We start from the raw sequence: 20902 nt of genomic DNA on the forward strand, positions 1-20902 counted from the left end.
TCCACTTTTTCAAACCCGCAGTTTAGTAAATCTAGCCCTAAAATGCAGCCTCATTTAATCCATCTGCTGCAGCTAAACAATGTATACCAATTTTAAATCCTATTTCTCCTGATAGAATCGCATGGACAATTTACATTTCCGCTTCCTGTCAACGTTAACACAGCCCCACTGGCCAAAGTGCTGGTGTACCTTTTTCTGGAAAATAATGAAGTCATTGCAGATAGTGTCAGCTTCAAAGTGGATAGGTGCTTTGCTAACAAGGTAATGTGTATTGCATAATTTTCATTTACAGTATGGTGTCAAACTGACTTGTCATTAGCTTTAAATATATTTATTTGTACTAAAAAAAATGCTAATGTTACTTTAATGTATAGTCTGTTGCACCGATAACAGGCATTTGCATATTAATCACATTTACATAATTATTAAAGCTAAAATGTTGTTTTGTTAAACATTTTCAAACAATTCCATTTTATAAACCTAACATACTTCGTCCCCACATACCCTCAGACCCACACTTGCAACAAAATACCTCCACATGTACTCTGAAACTCCCCCACATGCCACTCAGACCTCCCCACATGCTCCTCACATGCCACTCAGACCTCCCCACATGCTCCTCACATGCCACTCAGACCTCCCCACATGCTCCTCACATGCCACTCAGACCATCCCATATGCCACTCACACCTCCCCTACATTTACCACACTTTCCACTCACACTTCTCAGATGCCACTCAATCCTCCCCACACGGTCAGTCTTATGTGTTTTTTGTACATTATTATTAAAGCATATTTTAACTCACTGGTTATTTCCATGTAAATCTTAAGGTGCCCATACACAATCAGATATGGCCATATAGATAAATCTGAAAGATCTATCCCTTTGGTACTCTGGTCAAATGGCCTGACCACACATGGTCCTTTTAGTGAGGTTAAACAGGGACCACATGCATGATCAGTTGCAGTGATTATCCAAATGGATTCATCATTTGTTCTGGACACCAGTCTTTTTGGACAATTACCCTCTGCAGATTGAGGCCAGTTTGGTCATTTTAGACCTATTCATACCCAGTTTGGACCCAAAAAGCAGCACAGTGGCCTAGTGGTTAGCACGTCTGCCTCACAGCACTGGGGTCATGAGTTCGATTCCTGACCATGGCCTTATCTGTGTGGAGTTTGTATGTTCTCCCTGTGTTTGCGTGGGTTTCCTCCGGGTGCTCCGGTTTCCTCCCATACTCCAAAAACATACTAGTAGGTTAATTGGCTGCTATCAAAATTGACATTAGTCTCTCCCTTTGTCTGTCTGTCTCCCTCTTTGTCTGTCTGACTGTGTGTGAGTGTGTGTCAATCCTAGGGAATTTAGACTGTAAGCTCCAATGGGGCATGGACTGATGTGAATGAGTTCTCTGTACAGCGCTGCGTAATTAGTGGCGCTATATAAATAAATGATGATGATGATGATGATGATGAAAAAGGCTGCCCATTACAGGTAAAATCTGATCACAATGTTTAATATGCCAAATGACAAGATGGCTGGAAAATCTGGTTGAGTGATGACTACTTCTGACCACATGTATAGTCGTAGTCGTAGGTGCTTACTCTGTCCTGCTGGTTAAGGACCAAGCATCAAATAATTGGATATTTTCATTTATTATGCTCATACATGTGAGGTCAAATTAATTATAGCTGGTAAAGCAGCCGGACCTCGGTGTGTATAGCCTAGTTTATAGTTTAAATTGTTTTGTGAATTGATTTAAAGTAGAATTTCTAAACTCACAAGAAATGTGAATTACATTAAAGATTAATTAGAGAGAAATCTGTGGATCATTATCCACTTCAGTTTTACTTTGTGTCTGTTAGGAACCCCTCCAGCCAGTACACCAAAACCCGGAGTCTGCTCCGAAAGCCTGGTGTTCACTGTTCACTGTTGGTCGTGAGATGTGCACTGGCTGGAGAGAACCCAGGAATAGAGTTACCGAGGCTGTAGGGTAGGAGGTGCATGAGGGAGTCAGGTGAGGCACCGAGTGGATGGTGTCAAGACTGATATATCACTCGTGGCCACAGGAATAAATAAAGGAACAGCTGATAGAAAAGTCCCCTGATTCACAGCAACTTCTGTATCGGTGCTTGTCCGGAAAGGAACAGAACTTGCAGTGATAGGTAAAGATGATGAAACTGAACGTAGGCAGTTGCCAGGGGTAACTACAATCCACAGTACCGGTGAGAGTCTGGAGATTTGAGGAAAACAGTTCTTAGGCGGTTGTCAGGGGTAACAACAATTACAGGCAAGGTTGAGTCCGGAGCCAGAGGGAGATTGAAGAAATCTGAGCGCAGAGATGCTGCAGGGACTGCGTCTCCGTATAAGGTTAGGATCAGCAGAGGAGCTGCAGCTCACGCCGAAGCCATGCCTGGGAGCACGACTTTACCAGGGTCCAGGAGATAGCTGACTGTAACTGGTGAGTAGATAGTAGAATAGTCAAGGGAAAAGCAGGGTCCGTACACGGGGAATCCAATAGAGAATAGTCAGGAAACAAATCAGGTTTGGCAGACGGGATATCCACACAGGAGAAGAGTCAAAGCAGAGCCGAGTCGATACACAGGGAAATCCAACGAAAAGTAGACAGGAACGGAACTGGTCCGGTACACGGGGATACAACAAGCTGGCGGGAAACAACAGGAACAGGTAACAGGGAAAACACAAGGGAACAGAGCGCCATGGTAAACGTATTACCTGCAATCATGCAGAGGATTAGCCGGCTGTTTAAGGAGAGCAGTACCAATAGGCTGCAAGTGATAATGAGGAAGCCAGGTGAGTGGACTAAGAGAAAAAGGATGGCCAGGTGAGGCACTACATAGGAAATGACAGCATGATTGAGGGCAGATTCTGACAGAGAACAGACCTAACGGACCCTATGTAAGACCTCTCTAATCTATCTAGCTAATCTATCTGCCTATCTGATCTACCTAAACTATCTATCTAATCTATCTAAGAACTAAACTAACTACCTATCGAAACACCCAACTACCTACCTATCCATAACTATCTATCTATCTATCTATCTATCTATCTATCTATCTATCTATCTAACTCTGACTGAGAACTTGGCGAGTCATAACAGTGTCGTTCTGTCTTGATTCAGGTGAAGCACTCTTTCTCTGTCACCGAGGCCCTACCAGGATCACCTGTCGAACTCACTCTCTCCACTCTGCCAAACTCTCTGTGTGCACTGCGGGCAATAGATGCCAGTGTTTTACTGTTGAAACCTGAGGCTGAATTGTCTGCAAAATCGGTATGAAAATTAAATATCTTAAGCATGATGTAGTTAGTACAACCACTGTGACTGAGTCTATTTCCTCTATTCAGGTGTATGACCTCCTGCCACTTGTAGACATGTCTGGCTACAACCATGATGGCCATTATCTAGAGGAGCAACGTGAAGACCCATGCATCAAGCTGGAGCCTGTCTTTATGAATGGAGTATTTTACCGTCCCTCATCCCTTGATGGGGCAATTGACGCCTATTCAATCTTTAAGGTTAGTTAGATGAATGATCATGTATTTTTAATCTCCATTTTCAGAAGTTTTTCAATATTTTTTTGTAGCCTTTCTGCATAAGGGTTTAATAGCAAACATATCTATTAACCATTTAAGTGACCCAAAAAACTATTATTTATGCCAGAGAAAGGCAACCTGCGGGTCTCCAGCTACTGTGGGTTTATGAGTCCCAGCAGGACCTACCAACTTCTGGGAATTGTAGTTGGCGATAGGTTTATTTACATGGTTATGAAAATGAAACAATGGGCCTGAGTCACTTAGGAGAGCAAAGCAAAAAAAGGAGTAACTTTGCACCTTGGCAAAACCATATTGAAATGGACGGGAGGTAAATTTAAAATGCTGGGACAGATTTATATTTAAGGTAGAGCATGTCCTAGATCAACTTTAAGTTTCAGTGTAAACATAAAGCTATCAATTATTTGTGTGCCACATGAAAAATGTTTTCCTTACTTTCAAAATAATAAACTAATTTCTACCTCTTGCATTGTATCCTGGTTTGCCCAGGATCAAATTTACTAGTTTTTTTTTGCCTTGGTCTCCTTAATAACACAGGTCCAATGTATCCAGTTGGGTCTTCTAATGATCTCCCAGTCAGCCATTAGAATGACAACATTATTTCAATTTGTTTATCTTTTGAGTCTTCCTTTAGTATTCTTGCTGGTAATGTATTTCATTCAATGCTAACATTCCTCTTTATTGTCTGCTTTAAGATATCCATTTTGTGTAAATACAAATGTATTTGTTTTTGCAGCAACTAGGTCTGAAAGTTGCCACAAACTCTAGGATCAGAACACCAGTTCTTTGCACAGAGACACTTTACAGTTACAGTTCACCTCGAGGTATGACTATGACTAACATGGTAAAACTAACAAGTTGGGAATTACTTATTGTAGCACATGAATAATAATAATGCATAGTCTTTGGAGTACATTTAAAAAACCTTTGAAAAAGAAAAAGTGGAGGTGTTGCCCATAGCAACCAATCAGATTCTAGCCATCATTTTCTAGAACAGTGATGTGCAACAGGCTAGGACTGCTTGCATCCCTCTGAGCCTTTCATTGCCGCCAGAAGCTCTTCTTCCAGCTTTATTGTCAGATTTGTTTGTTATGTCTTATAACACTTGTTTATAATGCATGCAATTATGTATTTACAGATAGGCCTCTCTACCATTAAATACATGTATTGCTTTAACTTATTACTGAGATTAATGGTAATGTGGGGCCCTTTTAAAGGTTAGAGGGCCACATCTGATGTGTTTCAGACTGCCCATCACTATTCTAGAATGTACTAGATAAATTCTAAATCTGATTGGTTGGTATGGGCACTTTCCTTTTTATAGTCTTTAGTGAATCTGCCTCTCTGTCTTAATGTATTTCTACTTATCTTGTTTTCAGAAGACTGTATATTCTTTACATCACCATAACAGATTACTAATAATTCATAAGTCTCACTATATCAAAACAGACAATATTCTATGTTAAAATGTTTTTTTTAAAGAGACTAAAAATGATTAAAGGAATTGGTTAATTTTAGTATTTAATATAATAAATATAAAGATCTAGGCATATCTTCTTCTAATAAACTGAAGTAATCTCTTTTTAACTTAAGATGGACACTGATTCGAAATTTATAATACAATAGTATTTCTCTTGCACATCCGTTTGGGGGACACTGTAGACCATGGGCTATAAAGGGAGCTGTGCGGGGTGTAAGGCACTAAATCTGACACACTTGTCTGGCCTGCTTTCACCCCTCTATAATCCCCTAGACAAAAGAGAATCATTTTTTTTACAGGCAATTTTTAAGTTATTTTCTTTTATTTTATTAATTTTTATTTTATTCTGTGTATTTTCACTAGTGGTGTTCACTGAGTGAACACCGGGGCTGAGAGCGGGGAGGGCGCCGACAGCGCTCACCTGCCGTCCCCCTGCTCTCCAAATAACATCTCGCGGGAAAGGGTCACCTGGTCGCAGACATACAGCGACCAGAGACTCAGACGCTGAACCAGGACAGCAGGGACTACGTCTGCGTTGAAACCCGCAGAATAAAGCCCCAGTCTCCCCTGACGCGACTGAGACAGGGCTGACACCGGCTACCATCAGGAGAAGACAGACTGCCGTGGACATGCAGGTAGCCGGGAGGAAAGCCTGGTAGATGGCTGTAACAGTTATAGCTCCCACCAGGGTCTAAGTGCTGGATAACTGCCATGTTGGGGCTGGAGATAGAGGAGGAAGTGCTTCTTCTCTGTAGGGTGGCACCTCCCCTCTTGCCGGGTTTTCTGTGTGGAAAGCCCGCCATTTCCTCACTGTTCCTTTGCCTCTGTGGTGCCTGGTCACTTCAATATTTTTCCTGGGGGAAGTTTGATTTCTGCTGAGTGGTATTGTAACTGTCTGTCACTGTTATTATCGGTGGTAGTCACCATAACGATGCTGTAAATACCGACAGTGTTTACATCGACCTAAATAATCCAAATGTAAAGCCACCGACGTTAAATACACTGACTTACGTTTACACAGACTCAGCCCACTTCTGATGTGAGGAGACCCCAACAATTTAAAATGACATCACTTTGAACCGCAACTTGAAAATTTAAAGCAGCAACGCAACAGACCTGGCGTGCGATCATGGAATGTAAGTATGAACTTTACCGTACCAGGATAAGGGTTAGGGGTTAGGGTACTTACATTACATGATCGTACACCGGGTCCGTTGCCACTTTAAATATTGAAGTTGCGGTTCAAAGTGACGTCATTTTAAATTGTCGGGGTATCCTCACAACGGAACTTGGCTGAGTCTGTGTAAACGTAAGTCAGTGTTTTTAAATTTTCTCTGTCATTACATTTGAATTATTTAGGTCGCTGTAAACACTGTCAGTGTTTACAGCATTGGGAACACGTACTACACCCGTTATTACTGCTGTACTCTTTTCTTTTGATCTGAGTATATTTTCTTGTGTGTCACTGTACTCTTTCGGCTATGTATATTGAGCAATGACCATTTACCATTATTGTGTTACTGTACTCTCTCTCGGTATATTGAGTACTAACTTATATTGCTTCAAAAATGTTGTTTTTTATATATATATATATATATATATATATATATATATATATATATATATATATACACGTGTGTGTGTGTATATATTAAATTTAGATATAACTGTATATATGTATATTTAGACATTGAAATATATCTACTGTGTATGCGCAAACTGTGAGTTCACTCTCTGTCATAGATTGTTTTCTATGGTTTTTCTATTTTCTCTATTTTTTTCTGTGTCTACATTATGGCAGAAAATGGAACTAGTTCCAGATTCAAAGCTGTTGGGACCAGCTCGGTGGTGTACTTCTCCTGTTCCAGGTGTCAAGCAAGGTTGTCTAGTGGACGGTCAGACCCAGATGCCAGATGCAACTGACCAGGTGGAGCCGTCCTGGGCTAGAGAACTGGCAAGATCTATTGCAGAACTTAGACAGGAAACAACACGTTCAGGGACAGTAGGTGACAATGTCCTAACTACTCCTTCTCTGGGGGCTCCGTCTATAGATACCCCTCCTCAGGAAGAGGTGTTTCTGCAAGTCCCTGACACCTTAGCGGAGTCTTCCTCCCTAGAGAAGATTATGAACACGTTGTCTTCCATTAGACAGCGTAAACGCCAGACTCATCCCCAAGTTCAGGTGTTAGTAGACTCTGATCCGGACCACTCCCCTCAGGAGGAAGGGGTGATTCAGGAGGGCTCAGTCTCTAATAGACAGGGAGTCGAGGACCTTATTTTAGCAGTTAAACAGACCCTAAATATTTCTAATGTGGAACCATTGGTTCTAGAGGTTTCCCTCTTTAAAAGGAAAAAGAAACAGGTTTCTTTTTCATCCTCTCCGCAGTTGTCTGAAATTTGGGGTGAGTCACAACTGAAAACTGATAGCCAATTCAGATCATCGAAACTGTTTAGATTATCATACCCCTTTTCAGATGCAGATGTAGCAACATGGGGGACTCAGCCAAGTGTGGATGCTCAGACTCAGCACATCTGGTGAAATCCACTACTAGTCCTTTTCCAAGTGCTGCTACCTTAAAAGACAGCACCGATAGGAAATGTGAGGGGATTTTGAAATCCATTTATTTAGCTTCTGGTTCGTCAATTCGACCCATAGTGGTGGCCGCATGGGTGATCAAAGCGTTGGAAAAATAGGCTAGCTCTCAGTGACGGCATACAGTCTGTTATGCCTAGATCTGAATTGTCTCCTCTGGCAGGACATATTAAGGAAAGGTCTGAATAGTTGGGAGACACAGTACTGGATTCAGGCACGGCTTTTCCAGGACTTCGTCCTTGGCAGTGGCAGCCAGACATACTCTCTGATCTTGGGAAGTGGATGCTGAATCCACGAAGGCCTTGAAGGCATTGCCCTATGATGGATCAGTAGTATTTGGTCCAGCATTGGACTGGATTATTTCCCAAGCCACTGGAGGGAAAAGCTCTTTTCTTCCAGTTGCTGCTCTTATATCGAGTGGCCAGAGATTCTGGTACTTACGCTTTGATAGGAAATCTAGGGGCTCTTCCACGAGGGGTCAGTCCTTTGTCTCATGGGGAGCAACTCAGATGGGTAGGCAGGCTTGGACAGGAAAATGTTCCGGACCTAAACTGGCAGACTAACATCCCACATGACTTCCCGCTTCCCCTGCCCAGATCTCCTGTGGTGGTGGCTGGCATCTTGCTCTTTTGGGACCAGTGGATCAGACGCCTGGGTATGGGGCATCGTGGACGGAGGTTACATCCTAGACCTCCTGGGGACACCTCCGCAGCGTTCGTGTCCAGGAGAGTGGCTGTTCAGGAGGCCATTCAATCCCTGTTGTCGGAAGTGATTGTCCCAGTCCTGAGTGAGCAAAGAGCACTTTCTTGTCCAAAAACGGATTTGTCCTTTAGCCCATCCTCAATCTGAAATCCCTAAACTTACACATGAGCCAGCTTCAGGATGAAATCAGTTCACTCCATGATCAACTCCATGGAGTGATCATGAACATATGCATCATATCAATGATGCATATGTTCACATTCCAAAATAGGAGGTTTTACAGTGGATGCTTCCCATTATCAATTCAGGGCGCTACCCTTAGGTCTGGCAACGGCCAATATTTATGTTCCTGTGTTTTTGAAACTCCGCTCCACTTGGCTTTTAAAAAGGCTCACGGACATCTTTGTCGCTCATTTCGTTTTTCATTTAAATCAGAACTGTATAGTAGAACGGAGACATGAACGAGCACTACTGAGACTGAAGATGTAAAGGGGGCTGTCACGCCTGCGCCTGTCCTTGTCACTTCTACTAGCTTATCCTCAATCAGCCGCCAAAGGATGACTCATTGTCTTCAGCCTCTACCATGGGGACACATCAAGATTAAAACCTTACTACTTTCTTACATGTTTTCTTTATTCTTTGGAGAACAACTATTTTCTAATATTTTAAAATTAATTTCAGTTTATACCTTTCCCTGTCACAGTTTTACACACCCAAAAATGCGTCCCCAAAAAATATTGCGCCTGCAGCCTTGTCGGCCTATTGGATAATCAGGCCCTGACTGCAGCTATCATTGTTGTCTCATATCTTATCTGTTATGTCTGATAAAGGAAATAATTCCAGAGTACAATCTGGAGGAGAGGTGTCCGTTATAGGTTATAAGTGTTCAGAATGTAACTCAAGATTACCTCAGGGTTTATCAGACACTAAAGCTTTATGAGCAGAATGCCAGGCTGATAGACAAGTGCCCCACACACCTACAGGGAGGGGAACAGATCTGGCAAAACCAGCCTGAGGTAGCCACATGTTGCCATAGGTTAGGCAAAGAGAACCTACCTTCTGTCTCCTTTGTTGGTATATGTCACAAAACTTACCTGCTCCACACTCCTGTGCTGCTAATTTCCTCTGCCTCTGTGTAGAGGTCAGCACTTCCTGGTTCGGACGGTCACATAATCGTGGCTGAGAGGTGGCATATTTAAATCTGCAGAGTATATAAAGCTCACTCTGACACTGCAGCACTGTCAGAGCAACAGGTATCCATACCCAGATTGACTTCCTGTTATACTGTATTGCTGCTGACCTTGGCTTTCCTTGTAAATCATTCCTGGATAGTGCCTCGACCTGTTAACCACTTGTGTACCAGTCCTTGCTTGTTTTGATTCTCTCTTGGATCCTGATTTTTTACTGCACTATTGCCTGTGTACTAGATCCCGGCTTGTTATTGGACTTCCCTTCTGCATACTGATTTTGTACCTTGCTACTGCCAGTGTACTAGTCCTCGGCTAGCTGACCTGCTTTCGGATTTCCCTTTCTCTCCACTGTGTTACACCTAGTGGCTGATCAGAGAGCAGTGACCTGAGTGTTCTCGGGCGCAAAAGTCCAGTGGGTCTTGGTGAAGACCGGTGGACCCATTAGACTCTGTACCTCTGTTTGGCCAGCGCTAAACCAGGCTAACAGGTGTATCCATCACCCCAGGGCTCTCCTCCTGAGGCAATCGTTACAGTATCTCAGCGAGCAAGTGAGTTCATCTGAGGCTTCTCAGCCAGGGGTCCTTAGGCTTGGATAAGACTCCACCCGATAAGCTGATTTGGACCCAAAGCCTAGTAAGGTCAGTACAACAGAACATTCCTACTACCCATCTATGACTGTGAGTGTTCAAACTCAGAATTCTCCTTTCAAGAGGAGGGAGAGTCAGTAGTGGATTCGGAAAATACAAAGTGACTAAGAACCCGTTGTCCTTCTTCTTGGGTCTCCCAATATCCGTATTAGACAAACACACTGATAAATTATCCGTACAAATGATTAATGCAGTCAGATGCTCCTTCCTTGCACTTTGTTCATAATAAAGTATATTATAATAGATCCTTCTTTAGAGATGTCTCTTCCCAGGGACTATCAGACCTGTTGTTTTAATGTAATAATGGTTTCTATAAATATCTGTATTAATATTCTCAGTTTAAACTAGCCCTCTGTCCACCAGTGGCCCCACTCTGCATTCCGCTCCCCTTCCTTTTAATTGCTCCATGTATCTCCCTCATACGTGACTGAATGTCAGGGAGACACCCTGAAATAGGGGTGATCTCCCTCACTCCCTGAAGAGTCTGGCATTCTCCCTGATGCTGAGCCAGTACAAGACGTGGTTGGCTTTGCCATCTGTGGCATGATGACACAGTTCAGAAATTGTGTCCTATGTCCATGTATTGATGCCTATGGAGGTGGCCATTTTCCTGGAGACCAAGATTTAATCAAAGACAACATGACTTCAAAAATGGAGACAGAAATGTAAAAGACACTTCAGTCTCTAGAGATTCATTAGCTGCTTTTCTTTAACGCATAGATGCCTACTCTTCCAAAATGTCCGGGAGACTCCGGCATTTCTGGGAGACCACCCGGGCTCCCAGGAGAGCAGGGCAACCTCCCGGTTCTCACCCCCGCAATAGATAAGTGGCGGGGGAAGCGGGACTTAACGATGCAAATATTAGTTTAGGAGGTGGGGCCAAAATGATGTGATTCGTCAAGCCCCGCCCCCACGCGCACACCTCCCCCTGCATCTCCCTGAAGCCAATGAGGAAAAGTTTGCAAGTATGATCTCCCTTCATATTCTCCATTCTGCTACTTCTATAAGTTTAATTTAAACTAAAATCATATTACAAATCTACAATTCACATGTTACTTTCTGAATTGACATTGTTTTATGTATTCATTATTTTGTATTGCATTATGTTTTTAATGGTCACTGTATTGGATTAATTTTGATATGTTTATTATTTAAAACTAAATAACGATGTATTCACTGAAAAAAATGTATTGTGCTGCTTAGTCGGAAATGGCACATAAACAGTTAAAGACCTTATGAAACCATTTCCCTTGTTAATTGCTAGCATTTATTTGTCCTCATTAACCATCTATATAAACTAAAATGGAAGCAAAATGTATACTTAAATTCACTCAAATCCAAATAAGTCAATATTAAGTAAAATTATCTGAGATAGATACAAACACAAACGTACAAACACTGAATAAAAGTTATTTATATTTGAAACTCACAGTTGCCTATTAATATATGTGTGCTTTGTATGGGTTTTTTTTTGCTATATTCTATTGTTGTCTCTCATTGGTATTATATATTTAGCAGATTACATTCCAATGGCTATGGCTCAAACGTCAGGAAGGCCTTATAGGCCCCAAGTGCTGGGTGTCCCACTAGACATTATTGAAACAGTGAGGAATTTTTTCCCAGAAACCTTGCTATGGGACTCAGTTGAGACAGAGTAAGTATATATATATCTTTAGAAAATAATATTTAAAGGCATGTTGATACTGAAACCAGGTACGGTCCAAACCTACCAATCATCAAATAATTACCTTTGCTCAATAATATCCTAATTGACTCCTGCAGCTTTGTTATAAAGTAATCTGTGATGAAATGTTCTCCACCTCAATACACTTGTACCATTTATCTTATTTTTCATTCTTAAGGGGGGATTCAATTCCCTGCGTTGTTCTAAAGAACAACACAGGGAATTAAATCACCCCCTAAGAATACGCACTATTACCATTACTATGGTAATTGCTGTGTATTATTACCGTTACTACAATAATTTCAGCGCTGATTCTTGCTTGCAGCTCTGTGCGAGCAAAAATCTGTTAGAATTACCGTAGTAATGGTAATAACGCGCATCGTGTTGTTCTAAAGAACACCATGGAGAATTGAATCTGACCCTTACAGTATGTGCATAGAAGCTATTTTTATCCACCTGTGTTCTCTTCCATCTTTTGACTGTTCACAAAACGGCTCACGGGCATCATTGAAAAAATGCACTTGGCATTCATGCAACTTTTTTTTAACAAATGAATGATAAACATGATGGAAGCTAAAAGAGCAAGTCCTGCTTTCCCCATTTATGTTGCTTGTGTGTTTTGTTGAAAACCTTGTGTGCATATGAATATGTTTCTTCACAGAGATGATTGATCCCTACTTCTCTCCAAAGCATTGCCTTCAGAGAATGGTGTGGAATCAGATGTGTTCGTGTGCACATACACACAGGGCTGCCATCAGAAACTGGGGAGCCCAGTACAAATTAAACAGGCAGGACCTATCCTTGACTTCTGTCTCCCTGGGACCGGCGGAGGCAGAGGTGTAGCGAGGAGCCTTGTAGCCTAGAGCAACTTCATACAACGGCACCCTTCCCCAATACTGAAGTGCACTAGGGAAGGAAGAGTGGTCAGCATGTGGGGGCAGTTTAAAGTGCAAAAAAAAACCATTAGTTATTCTCTGACAAATATCAGCTGTAAGAAAAGTTTTCACTTGCATGAAGATTAACGGTTAGACACTGCTCTTTGTGCCTAAAGCTGATTATCACGGTCTTGAAAGTCTGTGGGGAGAGGATAAGATGGAGAGGATGAGGAGGAGTGAAGGTGGCAGGGATGATGTGAGTAAGATGGAAGGTAGAAACACAGCAGGTGGATGGATTGGCGGAAAATGAGAAATAGAAGATAGCAAGAGATACGGGGAGAAAAAGAGCAACAAAGGAAACAAAATTAGGAAAGCTAAAGGACAAGGCTGTTGATGGACTATTCTCTCCTGCCTGTTATTGTAGCTTTCACAACCTGCAGCTGGTTTCTGGTTTCTTGGCTGGATCCAGGAATGCTTTGATCTGTTAGGAAAATATATAGGTACATGAGATATAGAAAGCTGAGCATTAAGTGAACACAGTACATAACACAGATTATTATTAATTTTATTTATAGGGCGCCACTAGGTGTCCGTAGCGCCGTACAAGGACAAACGAGATTACAATACGAGGAGAGACAGCACAGAACAGTAAACAATAATCACAGTAACTCAGTGAGCTCAAGGCACAGCTAGAGGGGTGGGGGAGGGGAGAGGGGAAGGTCAGCCAACAAGGGCACCTAGGAAGGAGGGCACGGATGAGAGGGAGACCCCCAGGGGGAAGAGGAGGGAGCGAGAGGGGACGGGGGAAGAGGGTCCTCGAGGAGGAAGTCAGGGTAGCTGGCGAGCAGAGTTAAAAGTGGTGAAGACAGGAGGAGAGAAAGCCCTGCTCAAAGGAGCGTACAATATAAGGGGAGGGGTGGAGTGACAGAGAGACTCAGGGGAGAGAGGGAGAGACGGAGGAACGGAGGATAAGGATAGGGGAAGGGGAATGAAGGGGAAGAGTCAGAAGAAAAAGTAGGAAGTTAAGTGGGAGACTGGAAAGCTTTAAGAAAAAGGTGGGTTGATCATGCAGTTTATAATAAATACATCCGACCTTCAAAAGGGCTGCACACTACCCTCTTTTTTAGTATGAAAAATTAGCCTGAAAATGACGCATACTCATCCGAATGACTCATACTCGTCACTCAACCGCCCCCACATGGCCTTCACTTGCTTCAAAATTCCACCACATGAAGCCCAGACCTCCCACATACTCCAAAATAGCCACACACCTGCCCTCAGACTCTCACTTGCTCAAAAATAGTCCCACATGCCCTCAGACAAACACATGCTCCAAAATAGTCCCACATGCCCTCAGACTCCCACTTGCTTCAAAATAGTCCCACATGCCCTCAGACTCCCACGTGCTTCAAAATAGTCCCACATGCCCTCAGACTCCCACATGTACTATAAAGCTCCCCCACAAATTGTTCCCCCTTCCCTGTGCCTTTTCACCACACTTTCCCCTCTCTGTCCCTCTACATCCCCCCAATTTACTTTCCTAGTTGTTCTTGACGTGATGCAGCAGGTCCCAGTCACTGATAAACTGGGAGAACACCACATAGTGATGAGGTCACTGCTAGGTGCGCTCCCAGCCTATCAGTGACTGGGAGTCTTTTCATGGCCAAAGTAAAAGAATAAACAGAAAGAAGACACAGATAAAAAAAAGGTAAATTCAACTGGATGGGACAGGTAGTTCACGGCAAGCAGACTAGGGGGCCCGGACAGACTGAGGTATAGATTTATTAATATTTAAAGGATTAAAACTGCAATAATGTAGACACAGATTCTATTGTTGGGTTTGGTGTAGTTTTCTGTATTATGATTCTTTGCCTGAACCATGGTATCTAAAACCTGAATTGCACTACTACTTGCTATATACAAAATCTAATTCCATATATATAATAGTTAGCAAGAGACTCTTGGTTCTCTTGGTAATCAAAGTAGCACCACATTCAAGCCCATCGCTGAGCCTTACAAATGTAAATAAGTCATTAACCAATATTATTCTTTTTTCTTTTCTCTTATTCTCTTATTCTTAAGTACAATGTTTAATAGTGTGAATAACAATTATGTATTTTCATTTGTATAATAGCACTAGTTAAATGTAACCTTCTGCAATGCACAGCTAGTCTACCCAGTACCTATCCAAAGTTCAAAATCACCCAGACAAATATCCAAAATAAAAGCTTATTTAACAAAATGGTAGCACCAAACAGCAATAAATATCTTTATATAATAACCTGGAGCAAATAACACTACAGTAGGGCACAGACAACATACAGTGTATAATGAAAACAACTCACCAGCATCCTAGCCCCTCTCACTGACTGCTTTCTTTCCATTGCAAGCTTCTCCCCCTCTCTCCTTTAAGGTTACCAGCAAGGTAGTGGTCCTGAGTCACTGTCACTCTGTTTTTGGCGGACACACAGCTCCCCAAGACCTAGAGAGGTAGATCAGGGCAAAGGCAGTACTCCAGGGACCGGTTGTACTTTCCTGTCATGGCAGAGATCTGGATCTCAAAACCAGCCTGACTTCAGATATCACTGGGTAGTGAATGTCAATTTGCTGTTCTCTACAGTTGGTATTTAAAAGCAGAAATGACTTTACCTGGAGTTCCAGAACCTGTTTGATTGGTCCTTTTCTGTGTTTAACTTTTCACAGATAAACATACAGACAAAGGGATAGCAGATGAGCCGCCTTTGACATAATTAAGGATAGGTCTTGTTCTGTGGCTATGCAGCAGAGTATGTTGAAACAGGAGAGATCACAATCCAGTTACATTACATTTGAAATACACAATGCAGTCCTCTGTAATTAAACATAGAGCTTTATCTGTGGACCTTTTCCCTAGCTTAATACATGAGACCTCCTGGAGTGATGTACATTCATACAGGACTGCTGGACAATAATCCCTTTTGTCTAGGCTCATTGGACTATTCTGCAAGATAAGATAAACATGCTGGCAGACATTTTAACTACTTTCAAATAGAATATATACAAGTTTAAATATGACTGACAAATATGGGGAACCAGAGGGCTAGAAAAAGTATATGTTTTTATAGTCCACAGTTTGTGAGAAACGAGGTGCAAACTGGTTAAGGTGACATCAATACCTCGTTTCACCACAGCTCTTGCCCAGTGCATAAATACTGCATGAATGGCATTGTCTTGTGTGATAGAAATATAGAAGATTGACACACTAGGTAATACAACCTGCTTCAGTTTACATATAAAATCAGATGTACCTTTAATAAAAAGACTATATAGAAGACACCAATGGAGACAATAGCTTATTAAGCAATAAGCAGACTGGCTATAATGCAAATAGAGAATTTCCTCATACTATTGGTTGACCAGGAGGATCTTTATGTATTTTGGGTAAAAAATTGTACAAAACAGTGGTTACAAGATAATTTGTAAATATTCACCAAGATTATTAGATATGACATTACTGGATGGAGCAGATTTTGTTACAAATCTTTATACATTTCAGTACACCTAAAATTGGATTACCAGATAATTTACAATATCAATATAAAATGTCTCATGATTTCAGACAATCCTTGACATTGATTACTACCTGGTATCCATTTATGTCACAGGGTTTGATGGTGATATTCACATTCATCATCATTCATCATCATTTATTTATATAGCGCCACTAATTCCGCAGCGCTGTACAGAGAACTCATTCACATTGGTCCCTGCCCCATTGGAGCTTACAGTCTAAATTCCCTACTATAGACACACACTCACACACAGACAGAGACTAGGGTCAATTTTGATAGCAGCCAATTAACCTACCAGTATGTTTATGGAGTGTGGGAGGAAACCGGAGCACCCGGAGTAAACCCACGCAAACACATGGAGAACATACAAACTCCACACAGATAAGGCCATGGTCGGGAATTGAACTCATGACCCCAGTGCTGTGAGGCAGAAGTGCTAACCACTAGGCCACTGTGCTGCCCATATCACATTTATGGTTTGTCTACACACAACCTTCTCCTTTTGTCATATTAGCTTGATATTTATCCAGGATTTTGTAAAAAAAAATGTATTATATTTTGTACAGAGTCAGAAAATGCCTGTACAGGAATATAAGATGTGGATGAAACCAGTGTTCTTTTCTCTGTCACCACCATTATTATCTTGGGTATGGAGTTTGGGCACTTTAAATTTTCTTCACAAAGTCTGATCTCCTCCCCCTCTATATTGCCCAGTCTGTCAGCTTTTTTAGAGTGCCCACTGGAGTAGGGTGCATTATGCATAACTTGTGATAGCAGCTAATTTTCATTTTCTCTATTTATTTTCCTTTATCTACTGTGTCACCAGCACAGTGGTAGCGGAGAATCATCATTGCTGGAAGACATAATACTTTAATTACAGGCACTAGTAAGGCCTCTTTTTGCTTACAGATGGGCATCTCTTCTGTTTTGCATGAAAGTCTTAGGGAAGATCATTTTACTCTTTGAGGTGGTGCAATTTGCATGGTTCCTCTTGAGGGCACCAGATCAAGCTAATATCAGTCACTTGACCAGTCAGTTCATCAAACTGTCTCCAAAGGTGTGACAGTCACTCCTCTGATAGCTGAAGGTCAACAAACTCAGCAGGCGTCATTCCTTCACTATTTGGGATTGGACAATAGTTACAGTGGACCCAGCCTATGAGGCTGTGGAGCTGTCATTCTTCATTATCATTTTAAGGGCATTGGGACTCTTGAAGAGTCAAAGTTCTAGATAAATGAGAGTGATGGTAAATGCTCTAGTCAGAGGATTTATCTATTCCCTCCAGTAGCAATGCTCTTATGGGTTCTAAAGAAGTTAGCAAGAGAGTGTTTTCAGGTAATTATTGTGTCTCCGGTCTGGTACACAGACCCTCACAATATGGTAGTATGGTTGCCTGTCATAGCGTCTTCTTCTAGCAAGGAATTGTTAATTCAGTGACCATTTCATGTTTTAGGTTTAGTGTGGCTGACTTTAACGATGTGGCTGTTGAAGCGATGATTCTTAAGGCAAAGGGCTTCAGTGTGGTCAGTACTATGCTCCAAGCCAGTTTTGGCGAAGAATTATCATAGACTGTGGAGGACTTATATCTCTTGCTTTGCAAAGATGGGATTTCCTAAATCTTCTTTTCATTTGGCCCATTTACTGCTGCTTTTGAAATAGAGTCTGGACAGTAATATGAGATTTTAGGTTCAGATCTCGACTCTCTTGTCTTCTTTCAGAAGGACATGGCACTTTTACCACAAGAGCAGACCTTTTCAAAGCTCCAAAATCTCTAATATATTATTGAGTTTTTCAAAGAAAATGATGCATGTGCATCATTGAGGGGCACTGGGCTTGCACCCTTTATGGTCTAGTTTTACTTGTTTTAACCCTATTCATCAGTTCAGTTATTTAAACCTGTGCCAGAGTATTAGGCTCCATACCTGTACCCCAGCGGTCCTGTGCATCTTGTGCTTGATTTCTGTGAATTCTGTCCAGGTCTGTTCCTGACCTCTCTTTTGCCTCTCGTTTGGTACTGTTTTGGTGAATACCGGGGAATCATTAGAATCCATACCACTTTTACTGCCAGTACTAATCCAGGTTGGCTAAAAGATTATACACTAAATAAGCTAGAATTGTGACAAGAAGCTTATCAGTATTATTAATACTTGTGGCAAGCATAGCAAATGTCCTTTCTCTATAGTCCTAGTTATCAAGTCCATACAACATTTACTCAATATCTGTGAAAATATAGATTTATATTCCTTGTTATTCGAGAATTGTGTAGGTAGCAGATGAACTCGTAGTCCTCTGGGAATTCTTTGCTATTGGAAATATTAAGGCACGTACATGAGAAGTGTCATTACTGTCACTTTGTGATACATTTCTGGTCAGAGTTTGAAGTAGTTTAGGGCGACATGCCGTTGTGCTGGGAGGAGCTGCTGGCGTTGGGATGCATGGTCATGTGATATGCTCTCTCCAATTATATTAGTGTCATTTCACCTATCTATTTATGTGTGTATTCATTTTTGTAGCGACCTTGGACATGCTAATCTGAAGCTGACTGTACCAGATAGTATAACAACATGGAACGTTGGGATGTTCTGTACATCTGAAGAAGCTGGGTTTGGTCTTTCAGAACCGGTGTCACTCGTAACTTTCCAGCCTTTCTTCCTGGACACAACTCTACCGTATTCAGTCATCCGGGGCGAGACGTTTAATTTGAAAGTTTCTGTGTTTAATTACCTTCAACAAACCATCAGGGTAAGTGGGCACCAATCCTCATGACCTGAACTGACATTATTTACTGGCCTCTACTGAGTCACCACAGTCTTCTTCATTTCCTAGGTGAGCATTTCATTGGAAAATTCTGACAAGTTCACAGCTAAAAACATAAACACAGAGGAAGAAGGTTACTGTGTTGGTGTAAATAGCAGAGTGACTGTATCTTGGCATGTGACCCTAAAGTCTCTAGGTGAGAATCTATTTTATTTTCGTAAAATATGCACAAAAGTCTTCTAGGCTAATTGATTAGCTTTTCTCCACTGCTTTCAATTGTTTTTTTTTGCCCTTAGTTGTGTAGCAAAACATTATGGGCTAGATTTACTAACCTGCGGGTTTGAAAAAGTGGGGATGTTGCCTATAGCAACCAATCAGATTCTAGCTTTCATTTATTTAGTACCTTCTACAAAATGACAGCTAGACTCTGATTGGTTGCTATAGGCAACATCCCCACTTTTTCAAACCCGCAGCTTGGTAAATCTAGCCCCATGTATTATTACTGATTAGTTTATATTATTATCTGCAACTCGTCTGAATGTTCTATCTCCAAATGTGACTTAACTGCTGTACATGACTTGTGTAGACACAGTAGACCTGCACAAAGTGATTCCAAATGAATTAAACAGAGAGGAAAACATTAATTGGATATTTTTTTTTTAAATGTTAGTTTTGTTACATTGATTTGACCAAAAATAATCACTTAAAAGTATAGAACACAAACTAATAAACTTATTATACTATATAACAGATAATGCATACCCTACTATAAATTATATGGATAGCAGAACCAACTAGTTCCATGATAGCCTAGAAGCACAAGGCTCTAGGTTTATGTTTTTATACTGGTCACAAAATCCCAGGTGACTTCTAATATCTCAAATACAAAGAAAAGATAACCGCAGCAGCTCCAAAATCTCTAATATATTATTGAGTTTATCACATAGGCGCATGGTTTCAAGCTCATTCAAGTTCATCCAAGAGGAAGAAAAGAACAGTGTATACATCTGTGATGTACTGCATAATTATATAACCCTTTTATTAAAAAATAAATTATATTTCATTCTATTAAAAATTCCCTTTAACAGCTTTATTACTGCATTAATACCAGCAAAATAAAAAAATCAATAGAGAAGTATGGAAATCCAATATATAGAGATATTTCTTTAACACACACCCATTACTGTTTGCTGTACCTATCACATTGTGATCAGTGGAGCAGGGATTAAAATTTGAATTAAAGCGTAATAGTAGGTAGATTGCCAGTGACAACAAGGCGATGCTACAAATGCAATAACATGGGCAGCTAATACCAACCAGAATATACTGCAGATCTCGGCTTCCAGATTCGTAAAAAAAAATAAATAATAATAATAAATTTAAATAAAAAATGATAAGAAATAGAAGAAAAAAGTAATTTTATATTTAAAACAAAATGAAAAAAAATGTTTTATATGACTAATAAAGCATTGTTTCCTTTGCTGATCCCTGGCTATAACCACCCTGCGATAGGACAACGGCAGCACTTAAGAATAACTGGTGATAGCCTTCAACGGCATGGCGGAAACCTCTGTTTTTATTTTCCTGTAATAAATAGATCCCATAATAGGGAACTATAAATATACCCATATGTCTCAGTAATCATAAAAACTGAGCATTACTTTGGTGAAAGAGAAATAATCCCAATCAAAAATAAAGTTACAATGTTGCCAGACACAACAAGGTAACATTAGAAGGGGCATATTCAATTGTTCCTTTTCCGCGGAGCGTTAAAGCTATTACCGTTAATACGGTAATAGTTAGCTGGATTTCAGCTCGCGGCTCAGGGAGCTGCGAGCTGAAATTCAGC

At 41.1% G+C, this 20902-nt stretch overlaps 1 protein-coding gene across 2 annotated transcripts in view; it reads left to right on the forward strand.

The window, feature by feature from the left end:
- Positions 1-20902, forward strand: part of LOC142160963 (alpha-2-macroglobulin-like) — a 75325-nt gene that overhangs the window by 28236 nt on the left and 26187 nt on the right. Inside the window, exons 14-20 of one of the 2 annotated variants that reach the window (XM_075216109.1) lie at positions 116-261; positions 3144-3293; positions 3368-3538; positions 4311-4398; positions 11702-11840; positions 18810-19038; positions 19123-19249. In XM_075216109.1, the coding sequence (XP_075072210.1) occupies positions 116-261; positions 3144-3293; positions 3368-3538; positions 4311-4398; positions 11702-11840; positions 18810-19038; positions 19123-19249 (1050 nt within the window). The remainder of the gene's footprint in view (positions 1-115; positions 262-3143; positions 3294-3367; positions 3539-4310; positions 4399-11701; positions 11841-18809; positions 19039-19122; positions 19250-20902) is intronic. The other variant, XM_075216110.1, reaches the window with a different exon arrangement.

Source organism: Mixophyes fleayi, chromosome 6 (genome assembly GCF_038048845.1).
Source record: "Mixophyes fleayi isolate aMixFle1 chromosome 6, aMixFle1.hap1, whole genome shotgun sequence".
NCBI lineage: Eukaryota > Metazoa > Chordata > Amphibia > Anura > Limnodynastidae > Mixophyes > Mixophyes fleayi.